The sequence below is a fragment of the Cladophialophora carrionii genome, assembly GCF_000365165.1.
Source record: "Cladophialophora carrionii CBS 160.54 unplaced genomic scaffold supercont1.5, whole genome shotgun sequence".
Classification (NCBI taxonomy): domain Eukaryota; kingdom Fungi; phylum Ascomycota; class Eurotiomycetes; order Chaetothyriales; family Herpotrichiellaceae; genus Cladophialophora; species Cladophialophora carrionii.
In genome coordinates, this window is record NW_008481830.1 from 817,315 (window position 1) to 837,852 (window position 20,538).

At 53.9% G+C, this 20,538-nt stretch overlaps 6 protein-coding genes across 6 annotated transcripts; 2 read left to right on the forward strand and 4 right to left on the reverse strand.

Moving 5' to 3' along the window:
- Positions 1 to 719: 719 nt before the first annotated feature.
- G647_06114 (uncharacterized protein) lies at positions 720 to 1,325 on the forward strand (the record flags this gene model as incomplete). The annotated part of the gene is made up of 1 exon (XM_008730438.1): positions 720 to 1,325. One exon carries the CDS (start codon positions 720 to 722, stop codon positions 1,323 to 1,325), a length of 606 nt encoding a protein of 201 aa, XP_008728660.1.
- Positions 1,326 to 1,868: 543 nt separating this feature from the next.
- On the forward strand, positions 1,869 to 3,035 carry G647_06115 (uncharacterized protein; the record flags this gene model as incomplete). The annotated part of the gene is made up of 1 exon (XM_008730439.1): positions 1,869 to 3,035. One exon carries the CDS (start codon positions 1,869 to 1,871, stop codon positions 3,033 to 3,035), a length of 1,167 nt encoding a protein of 388 aa, XP_008728661.1.
- Positions 3,036 to 5,524: 2,489 nt separating this feature from the next.
- On the reverse strand, positions 5,525 to 8,799 carry G647_06116 (uncharacterized protein; the record flags this gene model as incomplete). Its single annotated transcript, XM_008730440.1, has 2 exons — positions 5,525 to 8,665; positions 8,722 to 8,799. The coding sequence occupies 2 exons, from the start codon at positions 8,797 to 8,799 to the stop codon at positions 5,525 to 5,527; spliced, it is 3,219 nt and encodes a 1,072-aa protein (XP_008728662.1).
- An 841-nt stretch (positions 8,800 to 9,640) lies between these two features.
- Positions 9,641 to 10,847, reverse strand: G647_06117 (uncharacterized protein; the record flags this gene model as incomplete). The annotated part of the gene is made up of 4 exons (XM_008730441.1): positions 9,641 to 9,970; positions 10,028 to 10,358; positions 10,422 to 10,679; positions 10,762 to 10,847. 4 exons carry the CDS (start codon positions 10,845 to 10,847, stop codon positions 9,641 to 9,643), a joined length of 1,005 nt encoding a protein of 334 aa, XP_008728663.1.
- A 1,571-nt stretch (positions 10,848 to 12,418) lies between these two features.
- On the reverse strand, positions 12,419 to 12,904 carry G647_06118 (uncharacterized protein; the record flags this gene model as incomplete). Its single annotated transcript, XM_008730442.1, has 1 exon — positions 12,419 to 12,904. The coding sequence occupies one exon, from the start codon at positions 12,902 to 12,904 to the stop codon at positions 12,419 to 12,421; it is 486 nt and encodes a 161-aa protein (XP_008728664.1).
- A 3,722-nt stretch (positions 12,905 to 16,626) lies between these two features.
- On the reverse strand, positions 16,627 to 19,806 carry G647_06119 (uncharacterized protein; the record flags this gene model as incomplete). The annotated part of the gene is made up of 3 exons (XM_008730443.1): positions 16,627 to 19,292; positions 19,344 to 19,614; positions 19,669 to 19,806. The coding sequence occupies 3 exons, from the start codon at positions 19,804 to 19,806 to the stop codon at positions 16,627 to 16,629; spliced, it is 3,075 nt and encodes a 1,024-aa protein (XP_008728665.1).
- Positions 19,807 to 20,538: the final 732 nt, after the last annotated feature.

Here is a 20,538-nt window from a genome sequence, read left to right on the forward strand (position 1 = left end):
GTGCCTTCTACTCCGTGGATGTACTCCGTACAACTAGACGCAGATTGGCTCTTATCGGCTAGAGGTAGGGGTTAACTCGCTCTAACCTATTTAGGAAACCAAGCCTTGGCGCGCTATCATTGGCTCTGTGGTCACCAACTTTTTTCTGCGGGCTTCTCGCCTCGTGTTTTCCAGACAGCATCTGATGTTTGCATCCAGCAAGTCTCCCTTGAGGCGTGACAATGTCTGAACGAATGGAGTCAACAGACCTTCCTAGTGTCAAAGACCTGGCTAGTAGTGGTAGGTGCTTTCCCTTACATGATTATGCTTGTCTTCTTTGGAACACCGGGAGGATTTCTTGTTCACTGGCAAACCATCATCTCCAGTCACTTGAACATCAAGTTTGCTTCATCTAGTCCTGGATTCCAAGTCTCTGTCACAGCAAGCAGCAAATATGCTCGCTGATATGGAGCTCCGTTCAGTTGGCCCCATAACTAACGTGGGACTTTGCCAATTGCTTGATTGCCAAGATCGCAAGATCGAGCGTTACATCGCTTGCAATATGACTGTCTTTGTCCATGTTGTTCTCTGATTGCTGACCCTCCTTTGAAATAGAAGCATCTCTGCGCCGCGCTTGTCTTCAAAATATCATCACTTACCTGCAAGACCGAGACTCCTCAGCACCATTGACGCCAATTGAATGTCTCCAGCTGTGGCGAGGCTTCTACGTTGCACTCTACATGCACGATAGCAAGAATGCATTATCGGTTCAGAAACTCATCGCCGACCTGGCCGGCATAGTCAGGATCATGGACCAAAAGGACCAGCAGCTTGCCCCCGCCATAAACGCTCCAAGCCAGTCCTGGCTAGAAACTTGGATGACGGCCTTCTGGGAAACACTTTGCAGGGAATGGGCTTCTATCGACCAGTGGCGCATGAACAAAGTTCTCTTACTTGTCCGCTTCTTCATCAGAGAACAGTTCGGACTTGCTTTGGAATGGGCTGTCAAGCAAGATCCGAAACTGAAAGATCAAGTGGCCAGGCAACTTCGCGTTCTCGAGGCTTGGCCACTTAGTCCTCGCGAACGCAGAGTTCCAGATGGCTTGAGACTGCATGTCCTGGATGTGTGGACAGAAGAACTGGCCGGGCAACTCAGTGCAGCCCAGAAAGCACTCGACGAGGATGCGGAGAACAGTGACCCTGAAAGCAAGAAGAGTATCCTTTTGAGCTTGGCGCAAGAGTTCATGGAGCCAGTACGAAAAATCAGCCGGGAAGCGATTAGCAAAGGCGTGAAGATCAGAGCCAAGGAGGCTGTCAAACTGGCCGAGGAGCAGTTATCGGGATGAGCAGCGGACATCAAGCACAAATGCACTCTTTCACAGCACCGTGGTCAGGACGTCACTGTTCGGACAGTCAGAACTGCCAGGAATTCACCAGCTATCGACATTCACAAGACCATTGACCGTGAATTCCAGCAAACGACATAAATATATTTCATCAAGAGAAGTTTTGCAGTGAGGATCATGCTTCGGTGTCTAAGTCATGCCTATGCTCCCGGCAATATACAAGAACAGCATTCAACCGCTTTTCACGAAGCCGGAGTGACAACAAGAAGACCATGTCCCGCTACCGATAACCAGCACCTCAAATTCACTGCACTGTCGGCCACGAGAACAACTTAATTTGGAGATAGCGTCAGTGACAACATGCCAGCTTCACTGTCGATATGAGATATGATGTATATCTGCGGTCTGCCTCCAGACTATAAAGAGAGCTGAGCTTCCACATTTCTACCGATCTCGCCATCCCCGACACTCTTGTTTGCGCTCAGACACAGTTCATTACCACGACAATTGCTCCTTAGCTATCTTTATCCGCACACCACGAACATGATGGGCTTCCAGACACTTTTTTGCTCGGCCATACTCGCCTGGACACTTGTGTCGGCGAGGAAATGCCAAAACATCACCATCCCCATCCAGATCTCAGCCCGCAATGGCGCCTTCGATGTGGCAGTGCCTCACTCCGGTATTGAGGTGACTGGCTTCGCTCTCGACTTTGCTCGGCAAGGCTTCAACTACTCGCAGTCGGTTCTCCAAGACTACACCACGGTCACGGGGAGCTACCACATCTCAGCGACCCACTGCTCACCGGACAACGGCCCAAGCAGTGTCCTACAGATCCTCACGCATGGCATCGGCTTTGACAAGAGCTACTGGGATCTCCCGTTCAAGAATTGGAACTACAGCTATGTCGCAACTGCTGTGGATCACTACGGGTATTCGACGCTCGCATGGGATCGTCTGGGCATCGCAAATTCCTCCCACGGCGATCCTCTTGCAGAGATACAAGCCCCACTCACACAAGCCGCTCTCGCCGCCTTGACCGAGCATGCTCGCAACCGCCACCCTCCCGGTGGCCCAGACGGCAGCTCCTCCAAGATCATCCACGTCGGCCACTCCTTTGGGGCCGTGCTGTCCTACGCACTCGCCCGCGACGATCCCTCTGCTAGCGACGGTCTCATCCTCCAAGGCTGGGCTATGGAGAAGCAGTTCTTCCCATACTTCGTCTTCGGCGGCAATTTGATCCCCGTTACCGATCTCACGACTGCCTATGTGCCTGGATACCTTGCCGCTGGGAACCAAGCAGCTTTGCAAACCAACTTCCTTGGCCCAGGCCAGTATGATCCGGACATGGTGGCCTATGCATACGCGAACGGACAACCCGCTGCGATAGGCGAACTGCTGACCATCGGTGGTGCCATGTATGGAGTCAGCAATTTTCCTGGACCCGTCATGGTCATCACCGGTGAACGAGACCTTCCATTCTGCGGTGGCAGTTGCTATGCAGCTGGCGATCCTAACCACCCCAACATCCCGGACATGGCGAGGCAGTTTTTACCCAACGTCAAGGACGTCAACGTCACGATTGTACCTGGTGGTGGACATGGGTTGAACATGGAGTACGGGCACGAGACAGTGTACCGGGCTATGAACGACTTCTTGGGATCGAGTGGGCTAGGTGCGCACAGCAGCAGGCGGGACGCTGTGGAGTAGAGGGTACCGTAGCCAGCATTGCCGGCGTCAAGGCATTTGGGGAAGACAGCTGCTACCAAGGGAGATAGTGACAGCGTGTCGCACTATATCCAGAAGAACAAGTCGTGCAGAACGACCTTTGATTCTAGCTCGCTAGCTAGCTAGCATACTGGAATGACATGAACCAAGTCGCGACAGCAAGAAAGGCAAGAATTGTATATAAGAGTTGTCTCCCGCAGCAGCTTACTTCCAGTAGATAAACGAGCGGTGCGCTCAATGACAATTTTCGATTATCCAAAGCACCAGTTTCTTTCTCGCTCCAGTCTCCGTGTCGACCAAACCCGCGACTTTAGACCTTTCATGTCTCATATGTACTGCATAGCATTCACATCCACGAACCTTGGCCTTTGAGCGAACATTATGCCAGCGAGGACGGAAAATACGGTGGCTTACCTGCCTCTCTGTTGATACAGCCGTAGCCCATAGTCCCAACCACACATAATAGCCTGATGTCAAGTCCTGTACGATGAATCGCATTGAAATGCGATGCACGGAATGTCACTCGGTACAAACGCGCACTCTGTTGCACGTATGCACAGGAGTACGGATTACCAAACCGGGGCTATACATATACATACACACAGTCATACACACTCCGTGTCTGGAGGGAAATTTGCGGCAGAAGCAGCATGATTCCCGTAGAGTTGATATTGTATAGACGCAGAGTACCTGATTAGACTTTACCGGCCCCTACTTACTGTACCTAGGTGCCTAAGTACCTGTAAGTAAGGAATGACCCCCTAAGGCCGACTGGCCGACTAGGCTAGATCGATCGCCATCTCGATCGTACTTTGTACATGTCCGAACACGACCGTTCGCAACCAGACACGATTTCTTTCCCTTTCTATCGTCAGCCTGCGGAGAGATATAATAGTCCACATAGTAAATACGTGCCTACAGTAGGGCCCTTGGTAGCTTGCCCTGTAGATATAGTACTAATAACAGATACAGTACTCGACTGTACTGTACTATACTACCGCTACACTATACTACCGCTATACTGTGCCTCGTACCTACCGTGCCGAGCACGGAGTACGGTAAACCATATATTGTAATGGGGCTAATGAAGTTATGGTTTAGCAAGCCTGCCGTTTCCCTGTACATGTGTACAGAGAAGAAACCTGGCCTTCTGATCGGTGGAGCTTTAGCGCAAGGCTGCGCTTCTTTCCTTTTTGTTTTGCCTTTTTGCTTTTGATAGTTCATGGACACTATAGACAATACACACCACTCAGCTGCAGACTGTCAGGAAGAGGTCGACAGCCCCCTGGGATCGCCCCAAAAAGACTGAGAATCATGGCAATTCATGCCTGGTTCTTGGACCTCTTAGCTTATATGCCTGTCTGAACCCCATTCATGACCACAGACATCGCACCGTTCCTTTGAGATGTAGGGTAGTTGAGTGTGAGAGAGGCAGTGCCTGCCACCGTAGAGAGAGGTATACCCGTCAAGTACCTATAAAGCCTTACCCCGGTTCAACATAATATTTTGGAAACTGTAATTGAGTACAGAGTACTCCGTACATCCCCGACTATATCAATCAATGACAGACAAGTCGCTCGGGTCACTCGATCAAAGGGGGCTAGAAATCACATCACTATACATTTTGTCTCTCGTATCTCGTATGTGACTAAAGCTTTTCAGTACCTACCTATAGATATACCGTCCATGTGTGGTCATAGATCATGACCTCTGCACGTAGAGAGTGCAATTTCCAAGCGTAGGAGCGAACACAACGCATCACAACACATCACATCACATCACAAGACAGGACAGGACAGGACAGGACAGGACAGGACAGGACAGGACAGGACAGGACAGGACAGGACAGGTCGGCCTCTTGCCAAAACAAACCTCAAACCTGCTGGTTTGGCTACCGTAGCTGGGGGCTAATACTCCGTATACCAACATATTCAACACAACGTACAGTAACTCCAGTATAACCACAATCACGCTGGCACAGGCACAAGCACAGGCACAGGAGCTAGACCTGCATAACCTAGAGTACTCCGTACAACACACATTCCCAACATGTCCCGGCGAAAGATGCAGCGTCAAATCACCCATTCTGGTCCATTCCATTCCATGCCACTCCATTCCACTCAGAGATCAGACAATATTCAGAAACTGTCCAGCATTCAGCGTGCAGCGTTCAATTCGAAAAGATGGCCGGTTGCCACCAATTCCCACTTGCCCGGTTGTCCTCCTTTTTCTCGGCATCGTCGTTTCTGTCTGGTTTCTCCTTCTCGGCTTCGTGGTGGTCGCCGGGTTCCGTAGTCCTAGTTGACGACGGGACGGCAGTGTCTAGAGTCATCCCAGAAGACCACACATCAGTACCAGCTCTCATCTCAGGCAGGCGGACCACAAAACAGGCAAGGGAAAGTCCGTAGGATAGGAGAGGATATGCAATTACAATTCATACTATCCTTCCGCCTAACGTCCACCCATCGAAATCAACCGGTTTCGCTCATAGAATCACGAAAAAATGACATACCGAGTCCCCTTTCGCCATCATGTCCCGCTTCAACTTCGATTTCTGGCAGATCGACCTTGGCTGCTGCCTCTGCTGCTTCTCTCGTCCCATCTTTCGGTGGAACGGAAGGCGCGGCCAAAGTTTCTCCATCGGACGGTTGTACCCTTTCATCTTTGCCGCCCTCGAACGGTGTCTCAGGGTCTTGCTCTGAGATGCCTTCTTGTGGAGAAGCGCCATTCGTCTCCGCCGAAGCTGCTGCTGCCGCCGCCGCCGCCGCCGCTTCTTCCGCTCGTTTTCTCTCCAGCTCGGCTGCCCTCGCCTGCTGTCGCTCGTAATTGTCCCTTCTCGCCTGCTCATCTTTCAGCTTTCTTCTGCGTTCGACTTCATCCATCCCCCCGGTCTTCCTAAGCTTGCCCTCTTCCACGAAAGTCTCAACCTCACGCTGGAACTCACCCACTTTTCGACTCTCCAACTCCTTCTGACGTATCTTTTCGGCTCGCTCAATGGCCTCAAGTCGGCTCTCGTGGTTTGGCTGCAAGGCACGGACTTCATCGAGCATCCCGCTCTTCGCTTCGTGCGGGTCGACGTCGGTGTCAAAGGCAAGACTCCTTGAGGGCTGTCGACCACCTCCCCCTGTTTGGATGTTTTGTTGCTTTGTAGCCTCTTCCACAAGCTTGAAGACATTCGTAATATCGTCCAGATCGCCGTCCAGATCGTTCAGCAACTCGTCTTGCTGCGTCAGGTCATCTCGTTCGGTCATGACAATTTGGAGTTCTTGCTCCCAAATCTTGGTCCAGATCGGTTTCTCGCGCTTGACAAAGTCCTTGACCTTGGCGAGTTGCTTGGCGGCGGCGCTGATTTCCTTGCTGATGTCCTCGAGTGCTCGCGGAAGCGGTCTGACTCCTCTACTCACCACGTCCTTACGCAGTTCCTCGACAATGTCGGAGAGATCGTCCACACGGTTGACCAACGCTTCCGAGTCGTCTGACAAGGTCTTCTTTCCTTCGTTGATATGTGCACGGCCCGCATCACCCTTGTACGACGCGTTGGCAGCCTCTGCAGCCACGGCTTTCACATTGGCCGCCTTGGCTTTGATGTCGCTCATAGCCGCACTAAAGTCGGAGGTCATGGTAGAATATGTCTGCCGTAGCACGGCAATTTCCTGACGCAGACTCTGAATCTCCTGCAGGGTCGAGGCCGAGGCAGCTGCTGAGGGCGTAAACTTGCCTTGGGCCAAGGTCGGAGTCCTCGTGGGATGTTGGGCAGGTATGGCTGACATCCTCGCCATCTCTTTGGAAGTCTCCAGCTGCCGGTCGGAGAAGCGTTGCATCAATGTCCCTTGCCCCTCCAACAGTGACCGCACTCCGTCCAAGGTCTTCTGAAGCCCGCCGATGCCTTCGTCAAAGTGCTTCTTGACCTCGTCGAGAGCTTCAACATTGAGCACAAGTACGCAGCGATCTTTGACATCGGAGAGGTCTTCCAGTTCATGTCTGACACCAGAAACAGGATCTTGCACATAGATTTCCGGCAGTTCGGCGCCGTCATGCTGGGTATTCCATGCGAATTTCTCAATGAAGGCTAGTTGCAACCGTGCGATGGTGAGCTCCTCATACCCATCCGCTAGCACAAACTTCTTGATTTTGCTCCTGTACTGCAAGAACAAGGTCAATTCTTTGCCTTGCTGGGGTGAAGAGTCGCTCGCGAGTACTTGCGATTGCTGTGGTGTCACGCCGTCTCGCGGCCTTCGCTGAGCGGCGTCGGGTGTTTTGACAGGGTCTGTCTCCACGGGCGTGGTGTGCTCAGCCGGAGGTGCTGGCGCCAATACTGAGTCGAGAGAGACGGTTTCCTGCAATTCCTCGGGGGGTGGACTGAGCGGCCCATTCACAGTTGCGCCCACTAGTGCATCCCCCCCACGGGTGTCAATTCTGGGAGCATTGAAATACTCATCCGGGGTCTTCACAGTCGGACTATCAAGATTCGTCGGCTCTTCGGGTCGTTGCATGGGTGGTACGTCTTGTAATGAGAGGACCGGGGTTTCCTCTCTCTCCTCGGAGATCCGCTGGGGCGCCCTTACAGTGCCGCTCCTACTCGGCGATATATCTCCTTGACGAAGAGACTTTGACCGAGATTGTTGGTAGGAACTGCGGGATCGGACAGCGCTCAGAGATTCGCGCACCTCCTTCCCCCTGTTGGGAATGGGGGAGTTCTGCGCGGTGGGTATGACAGGTACACCATTCGGAGAGGCACCAAGATGCTTTTGTATCTGATACGCCGAGAACCTTCGTGAGGCACGTCTTTCCAAATCCCCCCCTCTTTGCAGCCTGGTCAGGGCGTCAGTTTCCTTGGGTGGTGGTGGCGGAGGATGTGGAAAATTGATCTGGGTCACCGAGGGTGACCCGTCTGCGTCGTGACCCAGGGGGAAACTGGGCGCGGGCACGCTCTGAGGCGTGGCGGAAGAGGATATCGTCGAGCTGGAGTCGGATTGAGGCAATGGAAGAGGGACATCCCGTCGCATTGAGTGTCGGTTGAGAGTAGCTCGGTTTGCCGGCGTCACCGCTGAAGCATTCGCCGGTGCATAGAGCTGATCGGAAGCCGTGCTGGCCCCTGGAGGAGACTGAGCGCGCATACTCGAAGTAGAGCTGGGCACATCATCAAGCATGTGGGTAAGGCCCGTCTCATTGCTCCCCGTCGTAGATACGCTGCCTTGTCTGCCCCCGCCCACAGCTGGCCTTGGTTGTGGTGTAGAAGACCCATCTTTCGTGGCGCGACCTCGCAGTCTGCTCTGCTTCCTCTTCAGACCGTGAAGTAGGTTGATGATGATGTCGCGGATTCGGGGGAGGTAGTTGTCGAGGGCCTGAGGTGACGCAGGTTGACTCAGAGTGTCTTCGAGGATATTCCGCAGTAGATCAGGCACAGGACCAAGGTCGGCGGTCTCGACGCCGATGGAATTGAAGGCGCGGCAAGCCAGGTTAAATTCGTATCCCAACCGGACATAGACATCGGAGACCTCCTCTTCCTGCGCCTGTCCGCGCGACCATTGTGTCAGCGTCTCGAGTAGTTGTTTGGTGGCCACGAGGAGATGGGTCACGCTCTTTTCGATCTGTGAGATCTGCTTGTCGGGCTAGAGACGGCGTTAGTGCAGAACGGTAGGCGTCTGTAGACGTTGCAGGTACGCACATTGGCACTTCGCTGAGAGCGACCCGAGCCCGACGACGACCTGGCCTGGTGAGAGGCGGAGCTGGTCGAGGGATTCATGGCTGCCATCTGGTCCTGAGGATACGCCGACTCTGACAAGTCTTGTTGCCGACGCTGCGAATGCGACGGCCGTTGGGCACCTGCTTCTGCTGATGATGCTTGCATATTCTCATTGGCTGGAGGGCGAAGAGGCGGGAGTGAGAGGCATGTTGATGGCGGGCACAGAGAATGTCACTGCCATCAAGGAAGCTACATAACGAGCGACGGGGGCAGGGATCACATGCAGGAGCGAGGACAGCGCCAGGAGGAGAGCAGGTGACGAGAATGGAGACGACGAGGGTGTCTGGTGCTTCCTTTTCCTTTCCTTTTTCGATCATTTTCCGGCGCCGAATCGCGACTCGCCCGAGACGCTGAGATGCGCGTGCCAAGTGGCCATGTAACTACGGAGTACAGCTGACTCTACTGTGCAGACTGGCTACATCTTCATTAATTACTCTACTTTAGTCTGCACGCCTCGTCTTCTCCATGGCTCGCATAGCAGATCTACGATCTACCATATGACTTGCTCAAAGCTCAAAGCTCAAACGTGGCCTCATTGCCACGTTCGCACGTCTAAGCGAACTCTTCCTGTAGCTGGCTCTCGGTGAATGCCTTTCTGCACGTTTTGACTCACGCGCTCGGACACTCCCATTTTTCGCCGTATGACGGGGAGACAGAACCTCCGCGGGCTCTGGGCCGCTTTTCGTTTTATTGCGAACAAGGGATTATCGTGACTGGGGTCGCATCTTCCGCCTCCAACGATTAGGAATCTGGGTTACGGCCCGTGCCAAAGAGTGCTGGGTACGTGGACGTCTCTTCGATGGAGGCTCCGTAGCTCCCTCCTCGTGGTGGTGGTAATGCTCTAACGTCTTGGTGAAGTGGTGGCGTGTTCAGAGCTGTGCTGATGCAGCAGCGGGCGTCGTTCATCTGGGGCTAGGTGCGAATGTGCATGGGACATCATTGACCCTGTGCGTGGGCGAGTGAAATTGTCCGCCGCCCAGCCTTCCAGATGTGCCGGCGTAGCGCAGTGTTGTTTTCCTTCTTTGGCCAATCTGCGATCTCTAACCGTGAAACAGATGGCCATTACAATCAAGATGATCTGCATTGTCCCGACGAGGACGTATACGATCCAGGCGCTCCAACCGGCGAGTCCGACTCGTATGATCATATTGATGCCAAATATCCAGGTATACTGTTCAGCAATTCATCAGTATGTGCATGGGAAGTAGTGAGCAGGGGGGTTTCTTACGGGCGCCATCAGACACAATGATAGCGGACTGAGACTCCCCAGATGGCCGAGATGATACGTCGTCCGCACTTGAGGAACCCATTGCACACATGCGAACACGGCAACAGCAACGCCGAGGATGTCGGCCCACGTCTGAGCGACCCACGGAAAGCGGTGCAGGATGATGGCCGAGACCAGCAGCACTATGAATGCGAAACCGCATGCGACAATGAGGACTCGGATTGCTCGAGCAGCACGACGAAATGTGCGGTCAGGCCCAGATATGGATGCTCTCCTGCCGTGAATTTCTGCGTCGGCCTCTTCTTCTGAATAGTACACGTACATGAACATGCTGTCAGGTGGTCAGTGGGCACAAACCCAGATCAAAGCATCGGGAAGAGGATCCTGGACTTACACAACCCAGAAGCACGCGATGCCGAACGTGACCTGGACCATGCCCAAGAGACCGCTGATACAGGCAAAGCGGGTGTTTGTCCTACAACACCCGATTTCCACTGCACTGGACGGGAGCATCATGATGTTGCCCACGGCACACACGCCCGACAGCGAGCCCAGCAGAACGTAGTAGGTCGAGAGGCCTTCGGCCGATCTGCGCGAGATGATGCGCGCATATTGCGGAATGTAGCAGATGAGCAGCCATCCCATCAACGCACTGAACCCGCGTTGTCAGCTACAGTCCTGTTCCCTTGCGAGGACCAGTACCGTTAGGTATGGGGGACAACGGAGGAGCATACCATGAGACGACGAATTGGGGAACCGATGGAGCGGCCAAGTGCTCGCATTGGTCGGGTGCGAATCCCCGCAACGGTGGGGTTGTCATCGTGCAAGCCACACAGCTGAAGCGAGATCAGGATTCGCACACGACGCGCTTGACAGGCTGTGGGGAAGAGTAAGTAACGCTGCAAGGCCGTCGTCGTCGGTCGAGTGAGAAGAAAAAGGGCACGAGAAGAATGCGAAACAAGTCAGGGATATTGAAGGGGGAAAAGATTCTGATAAGAACGACTCGACCGCTCCCACCGATCCCGCGCGCAATGACGAAAGATGGTCTACACACATGCACACATTTGCACAATCCCCATCCCACGCAGGCGCCGGGCCAGGACCCTGTTGCCGTCGAGCCCTCGTACCCTGTCACCCAGTCACTCTGCTCACCTGTTGTCACCTGCGATCAGCATTCGCTCGCACATGCGAGACATCAGCATCGACGTCGGAACCCGGAAGGCTGATCCGTTGCTCTGCCATACAGAGCCACCTCCACCGCCTCCACCACCTCCACCACCCTCGCACAAGGTTTTGACACGGCGGAGCTCGACGTCGTTTGGCTTTCACTTTAGGTTCCGTCCGCCACGCGTTGCCCCATCCTCCGTGCCTCCCCATATTCTTCTGCAGCGAGATCTAACTTCACGGGACCATGTCGAGCACGTCCATCTATTCACCTGACGGCACAGCATCATCCAAAACCGGTTCTTGAAGTCTAGAACTCGCGGATCCACAAGTCATGCTTCAACAACCGAGTGTTTGCATTGTGGAAGAGTGATAGTTCCCTAGAAGTTTCGATTGTACGTCGATGTGCGGCCTCATTTCGTATTCGAGGCTTGATACCCGGATATAGCACTGGTTCAGGCACCGCTCTTTCGAATCTTGTGCCAGCCATGATTCAGGCCGTTATACCGAGGAATCACAGTGAGACTTCAACCGTGCTTTAAAACATGGGCCTTGTTGCGATGTACTCCGTATTCTGTGGCGAACTCGCATTGAAAGTGAACACTCTCTCATTGGCTACACACACACACACACACACAGGGCAAACTCACCCCCCCACTATTCAATAAACATGCTACGCCACAGACCAGGCTGCAGACGTGCGTCGACGTCTTCCATCATTTCAAGGGACGTAGGAGCGTGTCAATCATGGTTGACCGTCCGATCTTGAGGTCCCGTGATATGCAGGTCACGAGGACTTCCCGGTCACATCTCGACCGCCTGTTGTGCCTGCTTGATCCCATCCAGCATTACGAGGTGCGCAGCATAACCGGACGAGACGCGTCCATTGCTCTGCTAAGTCACGAACTTGTCGCTGCAGACGGGTTCAAAGTAATGCTGACAGTGAAGGCCATGACGCTCGCGCCTTCGCTTAATAAGCTCGAAGAAGACCCCTGGAGTGAAGAAAGAAGACCACAAACAAACGACTCGTCTACGGAGCACCGGAGTGTGAGTCCATCGAGTATTAGACTCGACGTTGGACAACGAAAGGAAGAGGGTTCCGCCTCCAAGCACATCAGAGAAGTTCCGAATTCTTGATTCCTTAGGCTGGGTATATATACCCGGCCGCGCTCAAACAAAGACCGGGCAGTCACTCTCAGCACAGTCTCGTAACGCGCGGATTGAGGGCTACACCCAAGTCGAAGGCTGCTGGGCCTGCTCTCTTCTCCCACCCGCACTTTGTCCATCGGCCCTCACCTGACTACCACTGCTCCCGCCCTGTCCCAAACCCCTCTTCATCATCCGACCGAGAATTCCCACCATCTCGGCGGCATCCTCGAAACTGTCATCGTCCATGCCTTCCTGCGCCTCGTAAACGTGTCTGATGGACATTTTGGCCATCCTTCTCGACGCCTCTGCTTCATGCAAACAATCGTACACATAAGCGACATATTCCACTTTGACGGATAAGCGGACAGGATGGGAACCCGGAAGAAGACTCTCGGCGAGCTCATTCGCTTCTCGGAACGCTTGAGTGGCGACTGGGGTATAATCCTGCAGCGGGAGCAGAAACGTTGCTGTGCCATTGCCGTTGCCGTTTGCCCCGTTTGCGAAGTAAGGATAAGTTGCTGGGAGAGGAAGACCAGGCGGCGTTCGTGTCGTTGTTGCGCCCATGACTCGACCCGTACTGATAGCTGGAGACCGTCTACGAGTACCATTTCCTTCTGTGGGTGACCGTAGCGTCCCCTGCCTGCTCGATCTCTCCCTCCCTTCCCTCGACTCCCTCGGACTCAGCGGTTCTGGAAACAAAGTAAAACTCCCATCGCCGCCGCCAGTACTTCGGCTTCGATTAATCCGGTCATTCACCGGGGGTTCATTGTGAAACAGAACAAAAATGTGGTAAAAACTAGCCTTGAGCTTGAAACTCAAGACTTTAAGTTCGACGTAGTTGCCGACCATAGGGAGTACATATTGCTCCACCATAACCAACCCTTCTCGTGCGAGCCATAATATGTGATGAATTAGGTGACGTGCTTTGGGGTCGCGGACCGGGTCGAGACGTTTTGCGCGACGCGCGCGTAGCAGCTTTTCCGCCAGTATCACGGAGAGACCGAGGACGCGAAAGAGAAAACTGTTATTTGCACCACCACACCGTCAGCCGATCTGATCAACACCCGCCCACTTCTTCGTCGGTCTTGGTTCGGAGAAGGAGCCTTACCTAGAAAGATAATTATTCTCCGTGGTAGTGACTTTTGCGAAATAACCCAGAAACTTTTGATCCACTTCCGAGGAGGCCATCCAAATAGAATACAGTGGAGGATCCGATTGGTCCCTGCTGGACGGCTGCCACTGTCGAGACAGATACGTCAGTTCAACGAATCCTTGTTTCCACCGGCGGAGCGCACTTGAAGGCGGCGATAGTTCGGACATCCCGGCGTCATCATTGTCTGTGTCGGAGTCTGTATCCATTCTTTTTTGTGACCCAGGAGTCGTGGTGCCCGCTGGCAGGTAAGTTGTGAAACAACCGTCAAGATGCCGTCAACTGGAGTCAAAAGAGTTGGGACTTTGTAATTGTGATGTTTGACTGACTCAGAATGACTAAAGAGTTCGTTTTCGATGCCAACGAATGGGTAACGGGTACTCGACCGTTGACGTGAAAGTAAGATGACAAAAGGTGAGGGAGACTGAGTGAATAGGCGGAGGTGACGATTCCGACAATGGATCTGGTTCGTGAAACAATAGAAAAGTGCAATTTACCTGTAGCCGCCTGACCCCAATATGAGGGCGCTTGCGACGCCTATCCGCCTCAACACAGTAGCTTTCTCGAACGAAATGCTAGACAAGGCTTTCCGAGCCTTGTGTTTCCCGAACCGAATGCTCGGAGAATTTTAGGGAGCCTCTTCGGAGATCTCCCCTCGATGTGTGTCCGCAGAATTGATTCAGACAGCCGGCCGTTTTTCGCAATTAGTTCCTGAACCGCTTTCTTGGTTGCTTCGAGCGATGCGCCGTCGGGCTGGTTCTGTACTCAAACGAGCGACTTTTGATCTTGATCCTCTCAGTAGCGACTGTCCTCCGGCCGGGTATTAACTGTTGGTACAAAGGGGAAAGAAAAGTGATAGTGCTCTGGGCGGAAGCCAGGGTGATTAAAATTACTTGTTCCGATATGCGCTGTTGTTACAAAATGTACAGATGTTAAAGAGGAAAGAGGTCCGCAACAGCGGTGGGTAGCTGTAAAACGCCGTTCAGGTGTGCTGGCAGAAGATTGGGTATCTAAGGCCAGAATGTCAGCTCGCTGGTACCGAAAGCAAGTACGAACATGACGTCCATGCAACGTTCCTGGAGGCCGGTAGACAGCCACAGTTCGTTGGGATTGGGGCGCCTACAAGCAGTGAAATGGCGTCAAACCGCCTATTCGTCCAGCACCCTTATTTTTGTAGCCAATGATCGCCGGACAGGTAGAACTGCTGGTCGGACTTGTGGTCGCAGGGCTGATGTCTGGAAATGAGGCTGTAGGGTCCCGCTTGGCCTCGTCTGACGCATGTTGTTGTCGTCAGGTGAGGGAATAGCTCTTGATTCTTCCAGAGGCCGAAGCCCAACCAGGTGGTAAATTCTGCCCGGCTGTATGTTGCTGAAACTTTCACTTTCTTGTTCCTGCTCGGACTTGCACGGACCCCGTTTCTGTTCCTTCGCCCGGTGGCTGGAGAGTTCTATCAAATCGGAAGCCAGGTGAACTGTGGATGGAGAAGCAAGCCGAAACACGCAGATTGACGGATTGGAGTAGGTAAGATCTAAATGAATGTGAGGATCCGACGGTGTACAGAGAGGGACGAATGAGTGAACTGTGGGACGCAGATAGCTGCAGATGCGAAATGCAGGTATGGTTGGCAGAGCCCAGCGGTGGAAAAGACGGTGACAGAACCCAAAAGTCGAAGGCCGAGGGAACTCGTCGGAGGGCAATGTTAACGGGCCATGACGACAACGCTGTGAGCTGCAGCAAATGAAAGGAACAAACCCGTCGGTCTTTGAATTCTGGGAGCTCACGAGGATGTGACTGAAGGAGCGATGATTAGAGGTCAGCAAAGCTCTGAAGTCGGCGAGAGGCTGAGAACCAGCGATCGGGAAGCAGCTGCAACGGGCACAACGTGCCAGCGCATCAACCGCGTGCCCCTGGTCGGCCGCTTACCGTATTGGCGATAGCGTGTCTGTTGCAGCGGCTACGAAGCCAGGGCATGGGGGTGCCGAGACTAGCCGGAGACGGACAAGCGGGGGATTTAAACATTAAAGGCTAGGACGAACAAGGCTTAGCCCGAACAAGGTCTGAGATGGAGTCCAGATGGAGCTGGGAAGCAGACGATCGCCTCCTGAGGAGCTTGGGTGCACGGATTGACGTTTTATTTGCCAGACGGAAGGTGACAATTGCCTGGAGCTCGATAAAGCACTGACGGGTGCACGCGGCTCCAGTACAAAGGACGCGATACCACAGTGGAGTGAAGAGCGCAGGAGCAAGGCGAGGGAGGGAAGGTCAACGAAGTCAGGGTGGAGGACTGACGTGGCACCACGGAAATGAGGACGTGAGCCGAAAGCTGGCGAAGCGAGGAGGCTAAATGGGTTGCGTGCAGGTTGCTGCATCCTGCACGTTTTCTCTGCATCTGCCAAGGCCCGTCTACCTTCACTTTCGCGTCCATAGTCCAGCTCAATGTCCTACACAGTACACAGGGCCCAAGTCGGAACCTTGGTCGATATTATCGACAGCAGCGCAGCACTGAATGTACTTTACTCGAAGGCTCACGCCTCACTTACAAGCCGCTCGCCCCTTTTCTCGCTCTCTGCCTCTCAGCAGTACCCTTGTCTGAAAGGTCTCCCTCCACCAGCACAATTGTACCCTGGAGCAAAGGCTGCCCTCTACGCCGCATTGCCCATCGCCTCTCGTACCCACGAAACAACGCCGTCGCCCCAGGTCTCTCGTCGTCACCTGGGACCATTCCAACCACCTTTGGAACTGGAGTCTGGTACATCCACAAGCCACAATGTATGCATTCTCACTCGACAGGCGACGTGTGGCTGCAACCTCAGTTACCGCAATACATGCTTCCCTGCCGTACTCGAGATAACGATCAAGCTCTCGCAGGCATGCGGATCTGATGTTTGATCTTCTGCATGGGCCCTTCGCACGTCGGACTGTCTTCGTCTGGTGTATGAGTCAGGGATGGCTTTGGTGAATGGTGCGGATACACGTACCTAGTCGAAGAATTTGCCTGAATGAGCGATCGGGCTGGTAAACGCTTCCAGAAGGCGGGGTGCGGTATCTGGTAGCGACCAGCCGTAGCACTCCCTGGAAAGGCTGAAAAGATCGTAAAATAGGCTATGATAGAGCTGAACAATGGTGCAAGGATGTCTCATTTGCCCTCATCCTGGCCTCCCTCCATCTGACCATAGGTAGGTCCTTGTGGAGGTCCGTTCATAGCTGGTGTATGCGCTTGTTGCATTTGAGGGTGCATCTTATGCGGAATTTGTCCATATCCGCTGCTCATGGTCCGGTGCTGCATTGCATATCCTTGATTGGGTGTCCCGTATTGATGGCCGCCGCCGTAACTGCTTCGATGCATTCCCATCTGTGCCTGCGGATACACCATCTGTGCTCCTTGATTTGACATGCTGTACATCATGTTGGGAGCCTGAGGGTGCCCTTGCTGTGATCCCTGTTGCATCATCATAGGGGCCATGCGTACAGGGCTAGAGTACCCGCCATTCTGCTGAGGATGGACGTAGCCAGGGTTTGGCGAGTACATTTGCCCCATCTGAGGGTTGAACTGTTGTGGCACATTCATATATGGACCGTTGGAAGGCTGCTGCACCATCATTGGTGCAGTCATCTGGCCGACCTGAGCATGCATCATGCCAGGAGTACCTGGAAACTGCCGCATTTGCATTTGCATAGGCATTTGACCACTCGGCGTCCCGAAATATTGTTGCTGTTGGTACGAGAGTTGCGCGGGGTGGGTCATTGGTGAGGCATATGCGGATGCCTGGCGAGATGCCATGCTGGGAGAAGGATACATGCCTGGAGTCCCGACTCCATACTGTATGCGATGAGTGCCGTCCTCGTATTGATGCTGGAATTGTTGAGGCCCAGGGTGGGGCATGTGCTGCGGTGTCGAAACATGCGGGATATTGGCGGGACCATTAGGAATCGGCATACCTTGCCCAGCATATGGAACATGATGGCTTGATGATGATCGGCTCTGTGATGGCGAAACGCCGGGAGGGGCGGCAGGCTGCTCGAACGCCTCATCGTAGGTCTTCTGGTCGTTCTCAGGCTTGACGGCCCATCGAGGTCCTGTGTGAAAAGCAAATGGGATACCACCGTTGTTGCTGTGGTCTTTCTGCACCTCCTCAGTCTTCGTACCATCTGCAGCCTTCTTTTGGTTATGTTCTTGCTTCATGCGCGCAATAGGATTGAAGTATTTGGCGAGGGAAGGTCTCTGTGAAGCAGGCTTGGGCTTTCGATTGCCAAAGAACACCGAGGGCGAGGCGGTCCTAGAAATAGAAGCCGTACGCTGTGTAGAACCGGGGCTTGACGGCGCCTGGGAAGGAGCGGCCGGATTGAACGTAGCTGCAGTTGGGCGGAACTCTGATGCTTTCACGTTCAGATTGAATTTGCCTGAGATGGCGGAGTTCGGAGTGTGCATATTGGATCTCTGCGGGCTGGTCATTCCGCTTTGATCAGCCATAGGCCCAGTCGGTGGGACACGGCCGTCGATAATGGGGATCGGGGCCGGAATACTCGGCGGCTGCTGGATTCCTTTGCGGTCTTGCTGGTGTGCACCAAATCTGGGGTTGAAGGGGGCGTTGTTATTTCGCCCTGGGTAAAGCGGCTGTTGCTGACCGACAGTTCGATCCGACCGTCCACCCTGTAAGTAACCCCCGCGACCACGATTGAACACTGGCCGGTCGGGCACAGACGCTTGAGGTTGTGCAACATCGGCTTTGCGAGCAACATTGCTGGCAATTGGGGCTTGTGAAGGAGCGGGTTTGGCAGCTGCCGTCGTGGTGGGGACGACTGATTCGCTAGATTCCTTCTGTGCCTTTTCAACGATAGCCTCTTGTTTAGCAGGATCCTTGGCAAGAATTCCGATCAGATCGTTCGGAATCGGCGTCTTCAGTTTGAAAGTCTTTGAAAATCGGAGTAGTTCGTTCAGTTTGGCGGCCCGATCCTGGTTCTGCTGTGCCTTTCTCCTCTCGATTACTCTCTGTCTCTCGGTGTCTGCGAACTGACGGAACTGGTGAAGGACTTTGACCTCTACATTCTCCGTGGGACCTTGAGACACGGTTTTGGTGCTGGGCGGTGCCTCGACATTCGTGGGCTCAGCATTGTCACCAGCGGGCTGACCGACAAGATTCTCAAGCCCGTCGGTGTGAGATGGTTGGAGAGGCGCTGTGCCGTTCAGTTCAGCGGCTGCTTTCTCTGCGGCGGGCAGGATGCTCTCAGCAGACCCATCGACCTCTAGATCTTGCCTTGGCTTGGATGTGGGAATCGCAGGATCTGGCCGAGAGATCTGTGCAGATATGATTGCTGGATCGACCGGTACGCCTGGGACAGTGGCTTGTCCAGTTGGAGCCCGTCTCGCAGGTGGAGTGTATTTATTGGCGCCGCCCACCGCCAGCGGTGGATAAACCTTGTCGTCACGTCGCACACCGCTATACTTCTCTTCCTCCTCGTCGCCGTCATTGTCCAGCGCTTGACCCCGTTCCTCACGAACGTGAGCGTTTGTTGAGGTTGAGCCTTCAATCTCGCGAGCGATTCTCTCGGCCTCGGCTTCGCGGCGTTTGTAGGACGGTGCACTGCGATCAATGGAAGTGGTATAAAGGCTCTCATCATAGGTACTCTTAGCGCCGAACAACTGAGAGTTTGTCGCAAACTGATCCCAACTGCCCGCATTGTTCGACTCTAGGGAATAGTCGGTGGTGTCTGGTCCTTCGGGGACCCATCTCTTCAGTTCCCGTTCGCCACGTGTCTGGTTTCCAGAGATGTCTGTATCAGTCTGGAAGGATGAAGAGGCACCTGCGATACAGGGGTTAGTCTCAAGTATCGAGCAATGGCGGCGGCAGGTACCATTTGAGAGCTTTCCAGCTTCTGGAAGAGTGAAATCGGCAATGGTCATGTCGGCCAGGTCCTTCAAGTCAAAGTTCATTGCGTACTCCGGACTCGAACCAACTAAGGCCGCTTCCCGAGATGCAACGCCGTTGATATGTCCTCCCGTTGCCGGTTGTATTTTTCTGACCATCTTGAGGGCAATCCTCGAGTTGACGGGAGTGAGGCTCGAGCCCGACAACAGACCCTCGAACTTTTCTCCAGACTTGGACGTGACGACGATATTCAAGCCCTGCAGGAAGTGTCAGCGGCGCTGCAGCAAGTCGGGACGATAGGTTATGTTTACTATAGCCGCCCCAAAAAGAAACACCAGTCGCTCATGTGCTTGTTTGTCTGTGATGCCAGCTTCTTTCTGCGCAGCGCTTGACCTTGAGGCGGTCGTATTCCTGGATTGAGGAGCGTGTCCGTTTTGCTGGGAAGCCATGGAGCCTCGCTGCTGGGACGCATTCGAGTTAGGGACCCAGGCCTTCTGAGTTGGTCGCCTGTCGACAGTTGGTTAGCAGGATACCTCCAGTAGAGATGGCACATGACATGACAGCGACAATTGCCTTGCTACCCGTCGACAACAATACGCTGAACGTCGCACAAACGATTGAGGATGTAGGACCTAGCAGGGAAGGCTGAGGGCGCAGTTTGTCGTACCTTGAAACCCCGTCACCTCCACCAGGACTCTGCTTGCGCCCTGCATCCATAGCCTTCTGGTTGCTACTGGATCTCATTGTATTTCTGGCCAAACCATTATTTTGAGGAGAATTGAGACTGTTGTTCAAAGTCGTCGAAGGTATGCTGGTCGCAGAGGCCATGAGCTGCCCTCGTTCGATGCAAGCAACGTCACACAGGAGGTGCTCGGGGGGAACGAGCTGAATCGACGGGAACCGGCCAGTCAGACTGCGCTCGTAGTTGTGATTATTTGCAATCCGGTTAAATTTCCGGGACAGGGAAGGATGGCAGAGACACGGCCGCGGAGAGGTCTGGGTGTCTCGGTGGAGGAGGAGTGTCGTGGCAGTGACAGCACGAGCCCCCAGAAAAAGTTGAAGGGTGAAGTGTGAAGGGGTCCCAGGAAGGAAAGCTGGCGAGAAGGGCAAAGCCGCAGGCACTGGCTGCGGTCACACTTGCGGGACCGAGACACGGGGCCAGGTACCTCGAACCACCTCGA